At 43.8% G+C, this 19361-nt stretch overlaps 1 protein-coding gene across 8 annotated transcripts in view; it reads left to right on the top strand.

The window, feature by feature from the left end:
* The window catches only part of ST6GAL1 (ST6 beta-galactoside alpha-2,6-sialyltransferase 1), a 122219-nt gene that overhangs the window by 84542 nt on the left and 18316 nt on the right, over positions 1 to 19361 (top strand). For 3 of the 8 annotated variants that reach the window (XM_021005605.2, XM_021005606.2, XM_021005608.2), the window contains 3 exons: positions 3466 to 3584; positions 5609 to 5792; positions 13182 to 13826. The exons of 1 other annotated variant lie outside the window; for it this stretch is intronic. In XM_021005605.2, the coding sequence (XP_020861264.1) occupies positions 5708 to 5792; positions 13182 to 13826 (730 nt within the window). In that variant the 5' untranslated portion in view covers positions 3466 to 3584; positions 5609 to 5707. The remainder of the gene's footprint in view (positions 1 to 3465; positions 3585 to 5608; positions 5793 to 13181; positions 13827 to 19361) is intronic. 4 more of the 8 variants (XM_021005607.2, XM_021005610.2, XM_021005611.2 and 1 more) reach the window with 2 other exon arrangements.

Genomic DNA, 19361 nt, shown 5'->3' with positions numbered 1-19361 from the left:
TTTCTGAGGGTACAGGATATATAGAGAAAATCCATCCTAACTTCAAAGAGCCCTCCCTGTGAGACACTCCCGAAACATCTGCTGAGGATGTGATAACATACATTTCCTCCTTATCTGAGTTCCTAGATAGAATTGTAAATTCCAAGGCTCTTTCCTGGCTCCTGTATAGAGGAGTAAATATGTAAATCTGAGGTTCAAAGAGTGAGAAGGAATGTCTGAGGAACCTCCTAACAGGGAGAGATTGGAGAGCCTGTACCTCTTAATTATTGAGCCCTTTTGGGTAAAAGCCTTTTGGCAAAGGTCAAACTCTGTCCTGGATCTTAAACCCATATCAGACTCTTAAGATCGGCCCTCTGCAACTAGTCAGGGTCTGAATCATCTTACTGTAGGTCCAGGGCCTAGTGCCCTTATATATCAATATCAATATTGATAGATAGATTGATTGATATAGACATGTAATTATAGTTATAGATAGCTCTATATCTATATCATCATATCTATATCAAAATATATATCAATATAGAGATATATAGATAGCATATCTATATCTCTCTTTATCTATATGTCTGTATCTATATCTGTCTTTATATCATGCTTTCTCTAGATATTTAAATTTGTCATTGTGAGTCTTTCCAGAAAGAGGTGGTTGGAGGGTAGAGGTGGTGGTAGTGGTGAGATGCTAGCTCATGAGGTAGCCGACTCTGGGGAAGGGGAAGGAGGCAGCTCTATCTGCATCGCATAGCCCAAGGGTCATCTGGAGGTTTTGTCTGTTTCGTGGATCCCAGCCACCGAGTTCCAATGCTTCCTGCTCTTTTTGCTTGCATTGGCTGGGCTTCAGATGCCCCCTGGCATTGGGACCATCTTGGAAGCCTTTCCAGTGTGGGAGAACCCAAGGCGCTCTCTGTGCCGTGAGAAGCTATCAGAATTAGCTGCTTCAGAGGACGGTGAACTTAATCTCCCTTAATAGAGGTAGCTGGGGGTAATAATAGAGTGCTGGCTTTGGAATCAGGAAGACCTGGTTGAGTCTTGCCTTAAATATTTGTGAGCTGTGTGACCCTAGGTGAGTCTTGTTATTCTGTCATTTTGTTCGTGCCCAACTCTTTGTGACCCCATTTAGGGTTTTCTTGGCAAAAACAGTGGAGCGGTTTGCCATTTCCTTCTCCTGCTCATTTTGCAGATGAGGAAACTGAGGCAAACAGGATGAAGTGACTTGCCAGGGTCCCACAGCTAGGAAGTGTGGGAGGCCAGATTTGAACTCAGTTGTTTCTGACTCTAGGCCCATTTAATCTCTCTTTGCTTCAGTTTCGTTGTCTGTAAAATGAAGTTAACAACAGCATCCACCTCACAGGACTGCCATGAGGGGGACCAGCTGAAATAATAGTTTGAAGTTTTACAAACCTGAAATTGCCCTAAATGCTGTTGTTATGACTATTTTAACTAGCATTATTATCATAGCTTTTTTATTTTATTTAATCACTTAATTTTCGGTAGTTTGTTCTTGTAGTAAATACTTTTTACTTACTTCATGAAAAAATACTTTTAGGTTTGTGATATTATTACTACTAATAGTAATAGTAGTAGGAACCACTTGTCACATCACCTGCATTTCCTGATGTATCTAGAGTAAGAGAGTGAGGTGCTGCTCCCCCTTTCTCTGTTTCACCTCCATCTGCTGCATTGGGCTCTGTCCTGGGTGCCATGTTGTTGAGAGGGGCATTCAGCAGCTAGAGTGCACCCTAAGGAGGACCTCAGAGTAGGCTAACCATAGGCTCTGGAGTCAAAGGACCTAGGTCCGTAGCTGATGCTCACTCCTACCTTTGGGACCTTGGACAGGTCACTCCCTGGGCCTCAGTTTCCTCCGATGTAAAATGAGAGCCTTGGATTAGATGGCCTCTGAGGACCCTTCCTCTGCTGACCCCAGTTCCTAGTGGCTCTCTCCCAATAGTCCGTATTGATTTTGTATATATTATATGTCCATAGGACCGCAGCCTTTAGGGTGAAAGTCTCTTAATCAGTGTATGTTGATGGATTGAGGGAAGGCCATCCGAAGAAGATGCCAGTTTTAAGTTTGCCTTACCCTACAGCTGATCTGTGCCCAAAGCCCCATGTCTTTGTCCTAAGAAACTCCATAATTTCACATTTGTTTTCCCCACTGATTGTGCTCAGGCCCTGGGCTGCTTCAGTCCAGGTCACAAAGGCTCAACACTTTCTCTCATCGATCCCAAGGCCTTACTTTAAGGTCTGTCTTGGCTTTCACATTGTGAGGTGGTTTTTGGGGAGGCAGTGTGGCTTAATGGACGGAGCAGCGGGCTTGGAGTCAGAAAGACCTGTGTTCCATTGTCTTCTCAGACATTTACTGGTCGTGTGTCCCCAGGCAAGTCACTTTATCTCTCTCAGCCTCAGTTTCACCATCTGTAAAATGGTTATCATAGTAGCACCTACCCTCGGTGGATTGACTCCTAGACAGAATGTCTACTATTTCTTCTTGTGTTTAGTTTTTGCTGCACAGAGGCACCTCGCCCTACTTCTTTGCAGAGGTGGGAGACCCCAAGTGTGGAATGTTACATAAAACGTCAAGACTTTTTACAACGGGGTGGCTAGTTTTGAGGAGCCATTTCCCCTCCCTCCCGTTCTGTTCTTTGTTATAAAGACGGCTCCCTAGGGGACGGCAGGGTGTATCGGGAGATGTGGCTGATGTAAGAGCAAAGGCTATCAACAAACATTTATTTTTTAAAAAAAGCACCTCCCCCACAAAATGATCGTGAGGATCTGATGAGATGATACACAGAAAGCAGGGTGTAGGGTGTGTCCTTTTTGAGAATGAAGGGGAAGAGCCTGCTTAGAAAGTGCTTTGCAGGATGTGAAGTGCTATGCCAATATTAGCTATTATTAGCATTTTGATTTAGCAACGGGACAGCTCTGCTGTGGGGGCCTTTTAGGGGCTCGTTGAACAGGGATGACGACCCAACCCTAATTCTAAGCTCATTTGTTTCATGGCGACCTCTCAGATTAAGAAAGCACCCTCTAAACGTGCAGGTTGGCACCCTCTCTGAAATGTGCAGCGTTAGGGGGGTGGCCAGGAACATTGAAGGTCCAGCGGCTTGCCTGGAGCACGCAGCCATAATGTGGGAGAGGCGGGACCACACCCAGGCTTTCCTAGTTCTGAGCTGGCTCTCCGGGTGTCTGTGAGAATGCAGTCTACGTGCTATCTCTCTATGTTGCTTCAGTCCCCCTGCTGATGGAAGATATGCCAGATGCTAACTGTGTCGTCCTGGGCTATCCGAAGATTAGAGACCATTGTGAGAGAATCCTGGTGCTGTTAATGTTTAACCCTGCTCTCTGAGTTGTTGCGGGCACCTGTTACCTCCTCCTGGGCCATCCAGGTCCAGCCCCCTCCTCCCCCTCCTAGGTCCAGGGACAGGACAGCTCACAGCGGCACCTTCCCCTGTTTCTCTCCCTTTGCAGATACTTTATGATCTCTGTTAGGCCCAGATGGGGAGGCCACTTCTCTCCAAAGAAAATCCTATCCATTCCTGAGGATGTGAGCACGTTGCTACTGGTGTGAGGGCATTAACCAGCTGCAGGTAATGGGCCCACGGGGTTGGGATTTGCAGGAAAGCAGATACAGCCTTTTCCTTCATTCTGCTCTTAGATTCGACGGTCTCTTCTGGGCATCCCAGTTCCTGATTCTTGACCCTCATCAGTTGTCTAGCTTCCTCCCAGAGTTCCACCCTTTTATAGAAGTCTTCTCGGTTCTTCCCAGGGGCAGTCCTTTGGGCCACCTTTTTGTTGGTAAGACAGCTCTAGAATTCCCTAAATCCCTGCATTGAAATGAGAGGTTCCCTCTAAAGTAGAATTTCACAGCTTCCAGAGAACGCTGTCCCCTTACTTTCCTTTTTCACTCCTTTATCTTGTTTTTCCAAGTGCAAACACACCCAACCACGGCCATCGCATGCTCGTTCAGTTTCAAGCCCCCTGATGCAAACATGTCTTGACCAGGGACATAGTCACTCCCAAGGCAGCCTCCATTTCGCCTTGCTGCATCTCTTTGCCTGGAACACTTTAGGAATTTTGAAACTCCTGCGTTATTGAGGTAGTCATATTGGGAATTTTTTAGATGTGGGAAGAAATTTAAGAATCTATAGGTTTCTGGTCTGTTCTTTTTTCCACTGTTCCATACTGCCTTCTTTAAATTAGATAAATTAGATATTTCTGCTTCCAAGCAGCAAAGTGTCTCTTTACCCTCCCTGGGCTGGGCAGTTTGCTTCTGAAATAAAACAGAGATGGAGAGACGGGTGTTTAATGTGGTGATGACGATGATAAGAATGTTCTACTGCTGTGTGTTTGTATCGCACCTCGTAGTTTACCAAACATTTTTATGTACATTATCTCATCTTCCCGCCCCCCCTCCACATACACAATATCCCTGTGGGGTAGACAGCCTCATCACACCTATTTAGGATGAAAGATCACAGCTTTAGTGCCAAATGGGACCTAACAGCCCAGTTATTTTACAGGTGAGGAAACTGAGATGAAGTGACAAGGTAATGCAGGCAGCAAATGGCAGAGCCAGGATTTGAACCCCAGCTGTGGAACCACAGATTTGTAGAGCCCTTTGAAGCCACTTACCTCAATCCCTTCATCTTATACATGAGGAAACTGAGGTCCAGAGAAGTCAGAGAATCCTTGGTCTAGAGCTGGAAGGGACCGGAGAGGTTGTCTAGTCCAAGTCATCACTCAGTCATTCAGCTAGCATTTATTGAGCACCTACTATGTGCTAGGCAGTGAGGTGGTGCCACAGTGCATAGTGCAACAGGCCTGGAGTCAAGAAGACTCCCCTTCCTGAGTTCAAACCTGGCCTCAGACACTTAATAGCTGTGGGACTCCGGGCAAGTCACTTAACCCTGTTTACCTTAGTTTCCTCATCTGTCGGATGAGCTGGAGAAGGAAATGGCCAACCACTCCAGTATCTTTGCCAAGAAAACCTTAAATGGGGTCTCAAAGAGTTGGGCACAACTGAAATGATTGAACACCAGTGTGCTGGGCACTGTATTAAGGGCTGGGGAGGCAAAGAAAGGCAAAAGACAATCCTGTTCAAGGAGCTCATAGTCTGATGGGCTAGACAACATGCAAAAGCTTTGTAAAAACGAGGTGGGGACAGGAAAAATTGGAGATAATCAGCCGAGAGGAGAGAGGTGCTAGGAGAAGGAGGACTGGGAAAAGTTTCACTACATCAGACATTCGCAGTTCAAGAATGGTGCTGCTCGAAGAGAGGGCAGTCTCGCCGTGGGCCTGAGAAAGCTCAGGGGTTGTTGCATGGCTCGACTGAGTTTTAGCAGAGTGCACAGTGTTTCCAAAGGGCGCCATCTTGGCCCCCTTGCAGATCCTGGCTAAAGGTACTGGACACTATTTGAGTTCAAAGTACTCAAAGCTCTTACACAATTGCACAACAAATATGGAGAAAGTTGACTGCCATTCCAGTATCCAGGGAGATGGTTCAAGGCCATCCCGTTGATCCATTGCTTTCTGCCAATATTGACAGGAAGAGATTCTCTTTTATTTATTTTTATTTTTATTTCTTTGCTACCATTTACATTTTCCACTGCAGCTCCACCTCCTCCCTTCAGAGAGCCATCCCTTCAAACAAAGAAGGCAAGGAAGGGAAAGAAACTCAATTGACTAAAACTAATCTGCCCGTCACCCAGGCATGGCATCATGCGTCGTGTCCCACATCCAGAGTCCCCCACCACTACAAAAGCAAGAGGGAAGCGCCTTCTTAAAAGCGATTCTAGGTACGAGAACTTTTGAAGAGCTAGTCTTGCTTTCTGCGATCTTATTCCCAATTTCTATGTCCTTATCTTTAGGAGGGCCTATTTTTAGGCTCCTGCTTTCAAAAAGGACTTTGTGGTCACAGAACCACTGATCTACGTTGGAAGGGATCTTACAGGCCCTCTCATTCAGTGCCCTTATTTTACACTTGGGGAAACTGAGGCTCAAGGTCACATAAGCTGCAAATTTCAGAGGTCTTTCCCGGGTCTTCCTGATTCAAAAGCCAGCGCCCAATAGTTAACCATAGACTCCTAGAATTTCAAAGTCAAAAGCTACCTCACTAGTCATCTAATCCAACTGAGACCCGAATAAGAGTCTTCAGTACTAGAGGTGTCAAACACTAGACCACAGGCTGCATGCGGAAGTAGGTGGCAAGATCCAATAGCTGCCATGTTTTTTCCTCTTTTTAAAAATTACTAATATTGCGGCCATCAAAAACATTAATATTTCAGTTATATAGAGATGAACAAAAAGAGAAGATGACAAATTCTATTAACAGAATCTGTTCTTTTTTCATAAAAGCGTATATTAAGTTTAACAAAGTATTAACAAGAACTGAGAATACAATGCCTACAAGGACCACAGCAGTGTAAATGAGGACAGCCACACAAAACAATAAAAAATGAATGGCGCAAACTTACAAAGAAAAAAATTGACCCTGAAGAAGAGATCTGGCAATGTACACTCCCTCCCATCCTTTGCAGGTATACAGGTGGGGAGCGATACATATATTGTCAGGTTTTTTTTTGACGTGTTAAATGTGTGTGGGACAACTGAAAGTTTCTCATGTGAAATGGAAGCCATACTCCAAAAATTTAGTTAGAGGCTTTAGCATTAGTCGGGCCTAAGTTTTGTTTTCCTGTAAATCATGTGATCGGGTCATACATCTCTGTTGCCCACCCCCTCCCTTGTTTTGTAACCACCACCCCAGCCTTATCTTTGCCACATAAGGCAGTCTTCTAGCTCCCAAGCTTGTTTTGGGTAAAATGTATCTCTTAGTTTCTAGGTAGAATGTAAGGTCTCTTACCTCAACCAATGGGGATAAAGAGATTCAGGTTAAAAGGTGGGAGGGTGGGGCTTTCTTAGAATTTGTTTGTCTAGGGGCATATAACTGCTTGCTTGCTGCTTGTATCCTGCCTCCCTACTCCAGTCCGCCCTGGGTAGGTGATGCCCATTCTTGCGCGAGACTTGCTAGAATAAAACTTCTGTTTCTACTGAGAGAAGCCTCTGAATTTTTATTTGGGTAAGTGGTCTCAATCCCACTCAGTTGGGGACTTGTCTGGCGTTTTCTTTGATTAGGGAGGGGGCTTTCTTGCCAAGGTCAAGACCGAGTGCACATCCGGGATTTCCTGGAGCTCTTGAGCCTCGGAGGGAGGTTACCGCCCAGTCATTGAAATAAACCCAGAGAGAGGGACTTGGAGAAACAGAAGGTTTGTTAGGGCTCCGACGATTAAAAACAAAACTAAGGAATTCTAGCCGGCCGGGGAGCGAGAGCAGTCACGTAAGTTGTATGCGTGCAACCCAGAGGTAAGCACTCCAGGGTCTGGAGGTCATTGGCATAGGGTGAGGGCCCTTTGGGGTGGACTCTAGTTTAGGTGGAGTCCGGGCCTAATGAAAGTGGAATAGATACCTCATCGAAAGGACACCGCTGAGAAAGCTTCATGGGTGACTGGTGAGGAGTGGGCAACCCTCCTCGGTGACTCGGCTGAGCCTTTAGACTCGAGGAGTTTGGTGACAGCTCCCCTAAATTGGTCCCTAGGAATTGGAAAGGGACAATCTAAATCTGCGCAGTCGGAGCGCAAATGTGAGGTACCTATAGATAGTCCTTTAGGCAATCGATTGCAGAATTGGAATGAACTGCCAAAATATAGAGGAAAGGATAGGAAGAACATGATTAAATATGATTTGACGATTTGACGATTCTACAGGGAGGAGGGTTGTTGTATGTATGTTTTTTTGGTGTGTTTGTGTCTGTGAGTGGTATGAGTGAGTTGTCAGTGTGTATCTTTTGCAGCCAGACAGCAAAAGGCTGCAGTTGGACTCTGGAAAGTCGCTTTCTTTCTCTCCCCCTCTTCCTCCCTGGTAACAGCAGCCTCAGAGGAGCGGGTGGATGGGAGAGAGAAAGAGAGAAAAATACTTTATTATTTAGGTTATATGATTGGTAAAAAGCAAGTTGAGAAGGATTTTCGAAGTGTCAGGTCAGAATTAGAAATAAGACATGCGCAGTCTTAAAGGGACTTTAATCAAAGTCCATTAGAAAGAAAGGCAAGAAAGTTTAAACATGTAGGAGAGAGGAGTATGTGTAGAAAGCTTAAGGAAGGTATAATTTATTTGCACAGTATGAATAGAGGTTTTGAAAGTAAGAAGGTTTTGAAACTTTGGGAAAAAATAATAATCTCTCTCTCTCTCTCTCTCTCTCTCTCTCTCTCTCTCTCTCTCTCTCTCTCTCTCTCTCTCTCTTCATTCTAATTCTGGCCAAGTTTGAATGTAGAGGCAAAGAGAGAAAAAGGGAACCTTTTCCCCTCAGATCAAAAAGAGAGGTAGCACTTAATCTTTTCTGCCTTACATAAAAGAGAAAAGTTTTTGTGTACCAGAACATAAACAAAAGGTAATGTATGGGCAGCCGGGGGCTGTGCTGAGGGCTGCGGCTTGTTGGAGATGACTGGGTTCGACTGCTGCCGAGCCCCACGAGCCCCAACCCATTCAAATGGGTAAAAATGTGATGTTTTTAATGTCAGAACTTGTTACACTGTTTGGCACTAAGGTAAATTGGGAAAATGTAAGGCTCTGAAATCTGTCACCTCAGTTTATTTCACATGACTGGAAGGTGCCTAACACAGTACCTAGCAGAAGGCAGACACTGAAAATGTTAACAACTGTTCTTGAATTAGATGTGACCAGTTGGAAATGCATTCAACAGGACTGGAGCCACTTGTTTGGTGATGTGTTTGTTTCCAGTTTTAAACATCTAGTATTGTTTGAAATGGGTAAACTTTTGTATTGTTATGTCAAGTGGCTTTTCATAATTTGCATGTTATTAAAGTAAATTGAAAGAAACTAAAGAACAGTGGAAAATAGTGTAAGATGAGTGAATTGTTTAGAGTGCACAGTAAAGTTGTAAAAGCAGTTTGGGAAAGAGAGAAGGGGAGGGAGAGCAATTCTCTCCTTTCAGATTTGCAAAAAGAAAGCTGAATAGCTTTAGATAGTTCAAGTAAGTTGAGAAGGTGTGAGGAAGTGGTCTGTTTAAAGTAGAAAGATGGAAAAAAATATTCTTTTTTTTTTTTGCCTAATTTAAAAACCAATAGATAAAGTTATGGAGAGATGGAAGGAATTATGTTCACCCACCTTTCAGGCTAGATCTGTGGGTGGGTTCTATTAGACCTAATATGGATACTGGCTATGGTAAAGATATTGGTTATAGTGAGTTATGATTATTACTGTTCAATTAATTACAATAGGAGATTCCAAACTGTTTGTAAAACTTTCGCAAGAAAATGTGGACGTGAATGTGGATAATATCCCTTTATAAAGGGCCAAGGGTATTGAACTTAGAAATGTGTATTTGTATAATTTTAAGAGCATGTATTGTTATTTGGCATTAAGAAATTTATTAACTATGTGGCCCCAGGAGACTGGTGAGTCTGGTGAAGGGATCTAGAAAGAAAGAAAAAGATTTTTTTTGGGGGGTCTGTTTTCAATTGTATTAGTTACGTTGCTGGAAGGGCAATTTCTTTTATAATCTAGAATGTTAAATTAATTGTGTATTTCCTTCTAAGTATTGTAATTTAAGAAAGCATAGAATTTCCAAATTTTGTCTGTATTTAAAGGGAATGTTCAGTTAAAATTGTTTTGTTATCATTTGTGAAAATTTGTGAGATTGTTAACTAAGTTGTTCGGGGTTACTGTTTTAATGCTAAAACCTAAAAGGGTTAACTAATTACTCCTTATTTTGTAAACTTGCCAAGATCCCTGGAAACCATCTGTGTGGGCAAGGTCATGTGCCCTGAGAAAAAAAGTTGTTAGGATAATGCAGCTCCTAGACAATGAGCTTGGTTTGCTGAAAAGTTGCAAGTTTATGTACAATAGATAGAAATGATTTTTAATCATTGGCTTTTACACCAGGGCAAGTTTAAATTTGAGAAGGAAAGATGTCTCTTATGTGTGTGAGTCCTGGTAAATTTTTATTGCTTATTGCAACTCCATGAGAGTAAAATTAACTGTATCTGGCTTTAAGCTGTGATTAGTGAGACTTGCTGTTTGAGGTAAAAGGCTCTTGGGACTATAACTAATTTTGTTTTGAGTTTAAATTTGGGTATAGTTGTCGGCATTAAATCAGTATCTGAGAGAAATGCCACAAGAACAGGTAGAGGTCTATTTCAAGGAAATGTAATTCATTTGGGAAAAAGACGAGGGGACAATCTTAGTCTCCATCTAGGATGGGATCCTCCTGGCTCAGTTTCCTCATTATGTTCCTTTGGAAAGGAATGCTTCCCACCTGACTATTCCTGAGTTTGCCTACGAGGAGAAACAGATACTGCAGGATTAGAGAACTGCGACTCTATCTGAATTTAAACAAAGCTAAGGATGTTTAGTCTTGTCAGATTTGATACGTCACCTCTCCCTGATCTTTTTCCTTCTATAGTAAGTTTCTATGATCAGAGCAAGTAGTCAGCATGAGACATAAGAAAAGAATTAGATTATAGTCATATCTTAAACTGATTGTTGGAACTTGCCAGGACTAATGACTGACTGTTTCTGAGTCTAACTCCAGGTGTCCTTAACTGAGACCTGGCGAACTGTAAGTCTGGCTCAATGCAGTTTGCAGTTCGACATAACTCTGTCTGGAGTTGACAGGAAGTTGGAGAAAATATTGTCCCCTTACTCTAATCTCTTAGTGACAAGTTTCTATAATCAGAAGGTTTTATAAGTACAGTAACAAATTTACTAAAATAATTTATTATGGAACATCTTAGGTTATTATAGAACTGGGACTGTGTTCTGGTATGAATTGGGGTCTTTTAATTCTTGGTAATGATATGGAGATAATCAGGGGCTTGTGAGAATGTTATTTTGTTATTTGGATGATATCATATTCGTCTAAAGTTTTGTTACCAATGATTAATAATGTCAAAAGAAGAATAGCTTGTGGTTTATGTTGTAAATGCCATCAAAGAAACAAGACATGACTAAAATTTTAAGATTTTGTATGTAGTGTGTTAAAAATTGATATGTATGTACCGAAGCCTGTGATTAATTCCATAGTGAAGTCTCATAATGGATTAATGTAAAGTATAAGACACTGGGTTCTGAGGTGAATTTCTTAAACGTGACAATTGGCCATGGTTCCAGTTTTGAGTTTGTAAAAATGATCAGGGTCATAAGGACTAGAAATAGTGATTTAAAATTGTGCTAAGATCACTTTTGTAGGAGAATGGACAGAAAGCTGGTTCCTACAAGAAGAAGAAGAAGAGGAAGATGCTGAGATGCTGCGCTGGAGATGGCTGGAGCAAATACCAAGGACCAGAGGCCTTCACTGATGATGTTCCTTGCCAGACTCTTTGATTCTTAAAAGGGACAACTGCATTATTGTTTTCTTTTGGGTCTCTGTATCTACATTTGTGAAGAGGCTGCCCCTTTGATTTGTCAATGCTTAGGTTAATCTTTCCCATATTTACTTGAAGGAGTGGTCCTGGTTTGGGGGAACTTGGTGGAAGCAGGTTTTATGGTTCTTATTGATAGCAGTGAGTGGAGTCATACTACTCCCAGTGTGTGTCCCTTGCATGATGCAGTTAATTACCACCACACTGTACAAAGGACACTCTCTAGAATGATTACATTAAAAGAGCCTGTTAGTGAGGCCATAAGACTAATGACATTGGGGAATCAAGGATGGATGGCAGTCAGTCAGGAAGAAGAGGGAAGGTTAAACCCTGATGAAATAGCAAATAGGGAGGCTGCAGAAACTTACCAGTTTTGGCGTGAGAAACTTTCAACTATGAAATGGGGGGGGAGGGGACCTGTGTGGGACAACTGAAAATTTCTCATGTGAAATGGAAGCCATACTCCAAAAATTTAGTTAGAGGCTTTAGCATTAGTCGGGCCTAAGTTTTGTTTTCCTGTAAATCATGTGATCGGGTCATACATCTCTGTTGCCCACCCCCTCCCTTGTTTTGTAACCACCACCCCAGCCTTATCTTTGCCACATAAGGCAGTCTTCTAGCTCCCAAGCTTGTTTTGGGTAAAATGTATCTCTTAGTTTCTAGGTAGAATGTAAGGTCTCTTACCTCAACCAATGGGGATAAAGAGATTCAGGTTAAAAGGTGGGAGGGTGGGGCTTTCTTAGAATTTGTTTGTCTAGGGGCATATAACTGCTTGCTTGCTGCTTGTATCCTGCCTCCCTACTCCAGTCCGCCCTGGGTAGGTGATGCCCATTCTTGCGCGAGACTTGCTAGAATAAAACTTCTGTTTCTACTGAGAGAAGCCTCTGAATTTGCGTTTGGGTAGGTGGTCTCAATCCCTCTCAAATGATATTGCTGATTTTTTTCTCTTCTTTGTTTTTCTTTTCTTTTCTTTTCTTTTTTTAAAAATCTTTTGTTAGGCCTCATGATGGAAAATGCTATCCATAAATAAGAATGAGCTGTGTAGTTTGAATGCAGATCGAAGCAGACTATTTGCCATTTTTTTTTCTTCTGTTGTGTTTTGTTTCTTCTTTCTGGTGGTTCCTCCTTTTAGTTCTAATTCTTTCTTACAACATCACTAATGTGAACATATATTTAGTAGGAATGTATATATGTAGAGCCTATATCAGATTGCACGCCATCTTAGAAGGGAGGTGGGGAGGGAGGGGGAGAAAAATTTAAAACTCAAAAGCTTATGGAAGTGATGGTTGATCATTCAAAATAAATTAATTTTTAAAAATCTTAAAGAATCTCTTATAAGGAATGGCCCTTTGATAAGAGGGAGAAGAAGAGATATGGGGGGAAACCTAGGCAACATAAGCAAAAAATATCAGTAAAATCGGTTTGATAAAACAAAGTAATAACAGAATTGCCTTGGTTTGTTTCGTCTGTATTCCCTCCCAAATTTCTTTTTGTCTTTATTTCTGTGTAGTTTTTAATGTTTTTGTTGATATTCTCATTTCTTTTTTGCATCTCTCTCTCTACCCACTGAGTTTCCCTTCCCACTCTCCTCCCTCCCCCAGAAGTCTGAGGCCGACCTCTTTGGTCATTTCTTCCCGCTGACTTTATGAGGGGTGAGACACCCAGCCTGCTGTTTGTTTTGGTGACCACAGATGGTTCCTGTGTGACTGAGAATATCTTTTTATTATTTTTTTCCCCTTCTCCAACTTCTAGGAGTGATTTCTTACCCTGTGCCCAGGGACACTGTATGCTTCAGCATGGTCCATATCAACTTCCTGAAGAAGATTGTGTATGGGCTCATAGGCTTCCTCCTCTTCCTCACCATCTGTCTGTGGAATGAATCAAAGAAAGGGTACTCTGTTTCCCTGAAACTGGAATCAAAAAACTTCCAGCTGCCCAGGACCCTGCAGTTTTTAGCTAGGAGGTTGGAAACAAAGCCTGTGTACATGACGACAGTGACAAGCTCCCCGAGAGGGAGCAGCGTTCCAAATGACGCTAGAGACAGACCCTGGACTGAGAGGTTCAGGGCCAAGGTCTGGGATGAGGACAGCTCCTCCAAGAACCTTCCTCCCCGGCTGCAGAAGGTCAGGAAGAACTACCTGCACATGAACAAATACAACGTGACCTTTCAAGGGGAGCGCCAGTTGAAGAAGCTCAACTTCAGTGCCTTGCTGTGTCAGCTTGCGAATCGAGTGAAGGTTACCATGATAGAGGGGACAGACTTCCCCTTCAACACTTCTGAGTGGGAAAACTCTCTGCCCCTGAAGAATATCAGAGCCAGCGTTGGGCAGCTGGACACGTGCGCTGTCGTGTCATCTGCTGGATCCCTGAAGGCTTCATACTTGGGCAGAGAAATAGGTGAGCACTGAATCAGTGAGTGCTGATTCTTACAAATGTCAGCGACGTGCACTGGAGTCATTGGCCATTTGGATGGTTGATGGAGCGGGGCAACCTGGGTTGTAATCTTGACTCTGCCACCAAGTAGTGTGATCGTAGGCAAGTCACTTGCTTTCTTGGGGCTTTGGTTTCCTGACATTAGGATAGATGATGGCTCAGGTACTCTCCAGGGCCCAAACTCTAGGACCTTAGTGGAAAAACAAACAAACAATTGAGGCAAAACTGATCTTTGAGCTCTGGCTCCCTGGATAAATTCAGCCCTTCTCTTAGCCGAAGTCCAATCAGGGCAACTTGCATTTATTAAGCACCTGTTGTGTACTTGGCACTGAGCTGAGTGCTAGGAATACAAAGAAAGGCAAAAACAGTCCCTGCTCTCAAGGAGCTTAACAATGCAATGCAAATAACTGTGTCCAGACAAGATACAGAGACAGGAGAAATAGAAGACAATGACAGAGGGAAGGCATTAGATTTAAGTGGGATTGGGAAAGGCTTTTTTTAAGAAGGTGAGATTTGGACTGAGACTAGAACTGCCCAGAAAAGTCTGTCGTTTTTTTTTTTTTCTGAAATCTTCAGCCATGTGGGTCACTGATTTTGACCGAGCCCAAAGGGAGACCAGAGACCATGCAGTCCAACCCCCTCATTTTACAGATGAGGAAACTGAGGGCAGGGGTGTTGAAGTGGCTTCAGAGTTAGATGGCTCATAAGGGTCTGAGGCAGAATTCGAACCCAGGTCTTCCTGAGTCCAGTCTGACTATCTACTAGACTGCACTGGAATCTACTAGACTTCATTCTGGAAGAGGCATTTTGCCGTTAGTAAGAGAAATGAAACACCCAAGGTCTCACATGGCAGTGAGAGAATGCATACAACACAGAATGTCTGGTTATGCTCAATGCCTTATTTCTAGTGGGTATGTTTTTCATCACTCATTGAAATGAATCAAGCCAAGGCAAATAGTGAATGGGGAAATTATGATTTTAGAAGGATGGAGACGTGGGGAGGGGGGTGAGGCAAGGCAAGGGAGGTAATAGAGCAGGTGATGATGTCATATGTCTCACTTTCCTTCTTAAATGGAAAGCCAGGAAAACAGTTCTCATGGCAAATGCGGGAGGACAAAGGAGGGGGAAACGGGCCCCCTTTGGGATCCCTGCTCAGTAGGAATGATGAAATCACACTCCCCCACTGCCCCTTCCCAAGCAGACGTTGTTTACCAACAGGAACTGCCAAGATGAGTTACAGAAATGGATTATGAACTTAGCATTCATCGGCAAACACAAATATTCCAACCTACAAATAACACCCCCCCCAAAAAATGGGTTTGTCTGTGCAACCGTGAACTCTGATCATGGACAGTTTGTTTTTAGAAGGTGTATGTTCAGCAAAGGAGGTTTTTAACTAGTAAAGAGTAGAAGGAACCTCAGTAAGGAATACAGGGAGCCAGGGAGGTGTAAATGGTAAATTTCCTATGTATCCCAAACCAAAAACTCTTCAATAGGTAGCCGTGTTGTCATAGAGAAGTCCCCTTCTCTGTTTCTTTGTTTATGGAAGTATTCATGCATGTTGATTTCATGATAAAAACAAAGAAAAAAAAGTTAGTTAACATGGCAGTAATAAAACCACCCTATTTGTATCCCTCAAAATATCTCTTGCTTTTCTTCTGTGTATTTTAGTGGTTTATTGATGGCCTTTTCCCCCCCATTAATATCATGACTCAATAATTTGAGCCCTTTCTCCCAAGTAGAAAGGCTTCCCTTGTAACACAGAAAAACAGGCAAGCAAAATGAATGAACACACTGAAGACGTCGGCCAGCGTGTGTTTCCTTGTGTACTTGTAACCCGTCTGCCAAGAGATGTGAGGCAGCCTTCAAGATTTATTTTTGTGGATTTTCAAATCAGTGTTTATTTATTAAAATGCTGTGAAATGCTGATGACCAAGCTTAGCCTCAGAGAAGAGATATGAGAAAGACCCTGTCCTTGCCTCTTTGCAAAGATGGGAGAGTGTGTGTGTGGAATGCAGCACATCATGTCGGACTTTTTCCAATATTGGTCAGTTTTGCTGACCCTCCCCCTCCCCGGCCATTTGTAGTCTTCACTCTAAGTGAATTGTGGGAAGAGGAGTGGAAAGGCCATGAGCGTTCTAGCCCAGGCCAGCACTCAGCAGACCATGGCTCCACTTCTGGCCAGGCCATCGATGCTTGGTGTCAGTCTGGGCAAGGGATTTCAATTCCATAGGCTAGAATTCCTCCTTGTATAAAAGGAGGGCGTAAGGTCTCTTCCAGTTCTAACACTCCGTGAGGCAGAGGTCGCTAGCTCTCTGATAAGCCTTGTGCGATTATTAACTAGTTTTTGTGATTTTTTTTTTCATGGTGGGGTGTGATTCCAGGATCATAGGTTTAGAACTTGAAGTGACTTTCATAGCCAGCCAGTCCAACTTCCTCCATTTTTAGATGAAACTGGGGCACAAAGAGGTTGTTTGCCTGATGCCACACAGCTAGTGCTCAGTGGAGGTGGGCTTAGAACCTACGTCTGCTGATTTCAAGAGCCATGCCTTGACCTCCTTCAGGACTCTGCTGAACTCCCTCTTTATGCAGTCCCCACCATTGCAAGTTCATCTTCCCTCTGCTCTGCATAGGTCGTGCGTGGCCCTGGTTATTTACGTGTCGTCTCTCCTGTTAGACTGTAAGCTTCTTGAGGCCGGAGACGGTTTTTGCCTTTCTGTGTCTCCCTGGCGTTCAGCGCCCTGCCGGGAGCGTAGTAAGCGCTTCTTGACTGACTCACTGACCTAGCCACTACCCCAAGCTACCTCTGATGTTGTTTCTGAAAACTTCCATGCAGAGTTAAGGATATTTGTGTAACAAGCCTTCTTCCACCATTTACTTTCATCACGATTTCAGATGATGAAACTGGTAAGTGATTCGCTTCATCGTGTTGTGGGGGTTGGTGTTAGGCTTGTACAAATAGTGTCAGAGCTCGGGCTTGAAGCCCAGATCCTTGGATTCCAGCCCTCTTTCCAGGAGAGGTGCTCCCAGCAACATTCTAAGACTCTAAGAAAGAGCAGGGGCACGCCTGAGCTGAGGGAGGGAGTCTACCTACCCACTGGGAGTTCCTTGTACCAATGAATTAACAGTCCGGTCACAAAAACAAGTCATAAAAGGGTTCGAGCACCGAAGAAGTGATAGATGTTGATGTTGAAATGCTTCATGGAAGTTAGTGCAGTTCCATGGAAAGGCCAAGTAATCCTTGTTCTTTGTCTCTAGAAGGCCCCTATTCAGACCCCCTTTGTGTGTCTTCTGATAGGAGGGAGTGTCCTGAGGAGACCATAGTTTTCCCCCTTAGCCCATCAGCACAGTGAATTTATCAGATTTGCCTGTTGTCATCTTGGAAGTCAGAACTAACCTGGGCCCGAGGAGATGATGTTTGGGACAGGAGGGACAATGTAGAGGACAAGGAGGAAAAGGGAAAGGTGGCGGTGGCAATAAGCCATGTTAGTGGTGGCGAGGTAAATGACCAAGGAGGGGAAACCTGAATGGGGAAGCCGGGGAGGGCCTCTGTGCTTTGGGCAATGGGAGTGGAGAACTCTGGGTCTGGAGAGGAAGCCGGCACTTCACATGCTGTTGCCTCGTTTGGCTTGTCATGGCCTTGATGAGACCACAAGTATTGATCTAGGGGGCTGTCTGATCCTAGCCTTGGCTCATGACCCTCAGTGGGAAAGAGCAGCTTTATGGCCATGAGGTGGTCAAACAGTAATGGGCAGCAAAGCAAATTACGCCTTGATGGGTGGAGACACTGGCCAGGGAAGTTTGGACTTCTCTCAGTAGGCAGTGGGGAGCCATTGGGAATTGTTGAACGGGGGAATAAAAGGATCAGAATCACCCTTCGGGAAGGTCCGTCAGGGAGTGGTGTCTGGTATACATTGGAGTAGGGGCAGAATCTGGAGGAGTGGACCTACAAATCCCCTGACCCAGGGAATGCCAGGGCGTGGGAATTGTCTCCACTAGCGCACTTCTCTGCAACATAGAGTCTTAGCACGTTGCCTAGAGCATTGAGAGGTTTAAGTGATTTGCACAGGGTTACATGCTGGTATGTGTTAGAAGTGGGACTCGAACCCAGGTCTTCTTAGCTCCCAGATCAGCTCTCTGACTGCTGTATTATGCCAATTCTACAGGAAAAATTACAGGATTGTTAACATATTTTAGGTGATTGTTCATCACTGTGATGAATGTGTGTGGTAAAAGCATGAAAGGGACATAGGAAGGAAGAATTGACGAGCTGTACTAGGTGGTAGACACAGTAAATGGGCAGTGAGGTGGTGCCACAGTGCATAGAGTGCCAGCCCTGGAGTCGGGAACTCTTCCTGAGTTCACATTTGGCCTCAGGCACTTGCTAATTGTGTGACCCTGGGCAGGTCACTTCACCCTGTTTGCCTCAGCTTCCTCATCTGTAAAATGAGCTAGAGAAGGAAATGGCAAACCCCTCCAGGATCTTTATCACAAAGAAAACCACAAATGAGCTCACAAAGAGTCATATACAACCGAAAAAAACCCCGACTGAACAAGTAGATGATATAATTGTTGCTGGGGAAGAGTTTGAAGTTCAAAGAAAACTTCAGTCTAGTGATAGATGCAGAGTGAAGCCTTCTTTTCCAAGCATTGTGGACTGAGATGAGCATAGGCTATGGTGGTACAGAGGAAAGAACCCTGCATTTGGAGTTAGAGGACCTGGGTTCAAATCCTGTCCCTGTCACATACAACCTTGTGACTCTGGGCAAGTCATTTCCTCTTGTTTGGGCCTCATTTTCCTCAACTGTAAAATGCATGTGTTGCCCAGATGAGCTCTAAGGTCAGATCCACATCTGTAGGCCTAGGAATCCAGTCAGTTTTCCCTATAGTGAGGAAAAGCCAAATTCTTTGACCCCTTCCTAAAGTTAGGAATGGAATATGAAGGCAAAGATAGGAATAGACACATAGGTAGTTTCTTCCAATTGAATTTATTTTGCCAGAAGAGCAACAAATATTGATTACCTTCTGTTAGGCACTGGGCTGAGCCTCAGATACAGAGGCAAAAACTGCCTTCATAGGGACTTATATTCTAAGAGTGGAGTCGAGGTGTCTATGTAAAATTGTATACAAAATATATACAAGACAGTTCTTCTGAGGTAAGAAGGCACCAGTGTCCAGAAGGGTCAGGGGAGTCCTCAAGGGATGCTTGAACTGAGCTTTAAAGGAAAGGAAGAATTCTAAGAGGCAGAGATGGAGAAGTAAATTCCAGGGACAGGAGATAACCAGCACAAATGTGTGGAGAGGAGAAAGAGAGGGTTGTGTGTGGGAGGAGCAGCAGGAAGGCCGCTTTGGCGGAACCCCGGACCCAAGAAGGGGAATGATGTTTGAGAAGGCTGGAAAGGGGGCTTTCAGCCCAGCTGTGACGGGCTTCAGTGGCCACGTGAATAGGACCATGGATCTAGAATTGGGAGAGAACTTGAAGGTTGTCTAGACCAACCC

Source organism: Phascolarctos cinereus, unplaced genomic scaffold, assembly GCF_003287225.1.
Source record: "Phascolarctos cinereus isolate Bilbo 61053 unplaced genomic scaffold, phaCin_HiC Scaffold_5;HRSCAF=322, whole genome shotgun sequence".
NCBI lineage: Eukaryota > Metazoa > Chordata > Mammalia > Diprotodontia > Phascolarctidae > Phascolarctos > Phascolarctos cinereus.
Note: the sequence above shows the minus strand (reverse complement) of the source record. Positions and strands in the feature narration are given on the sequence as shown.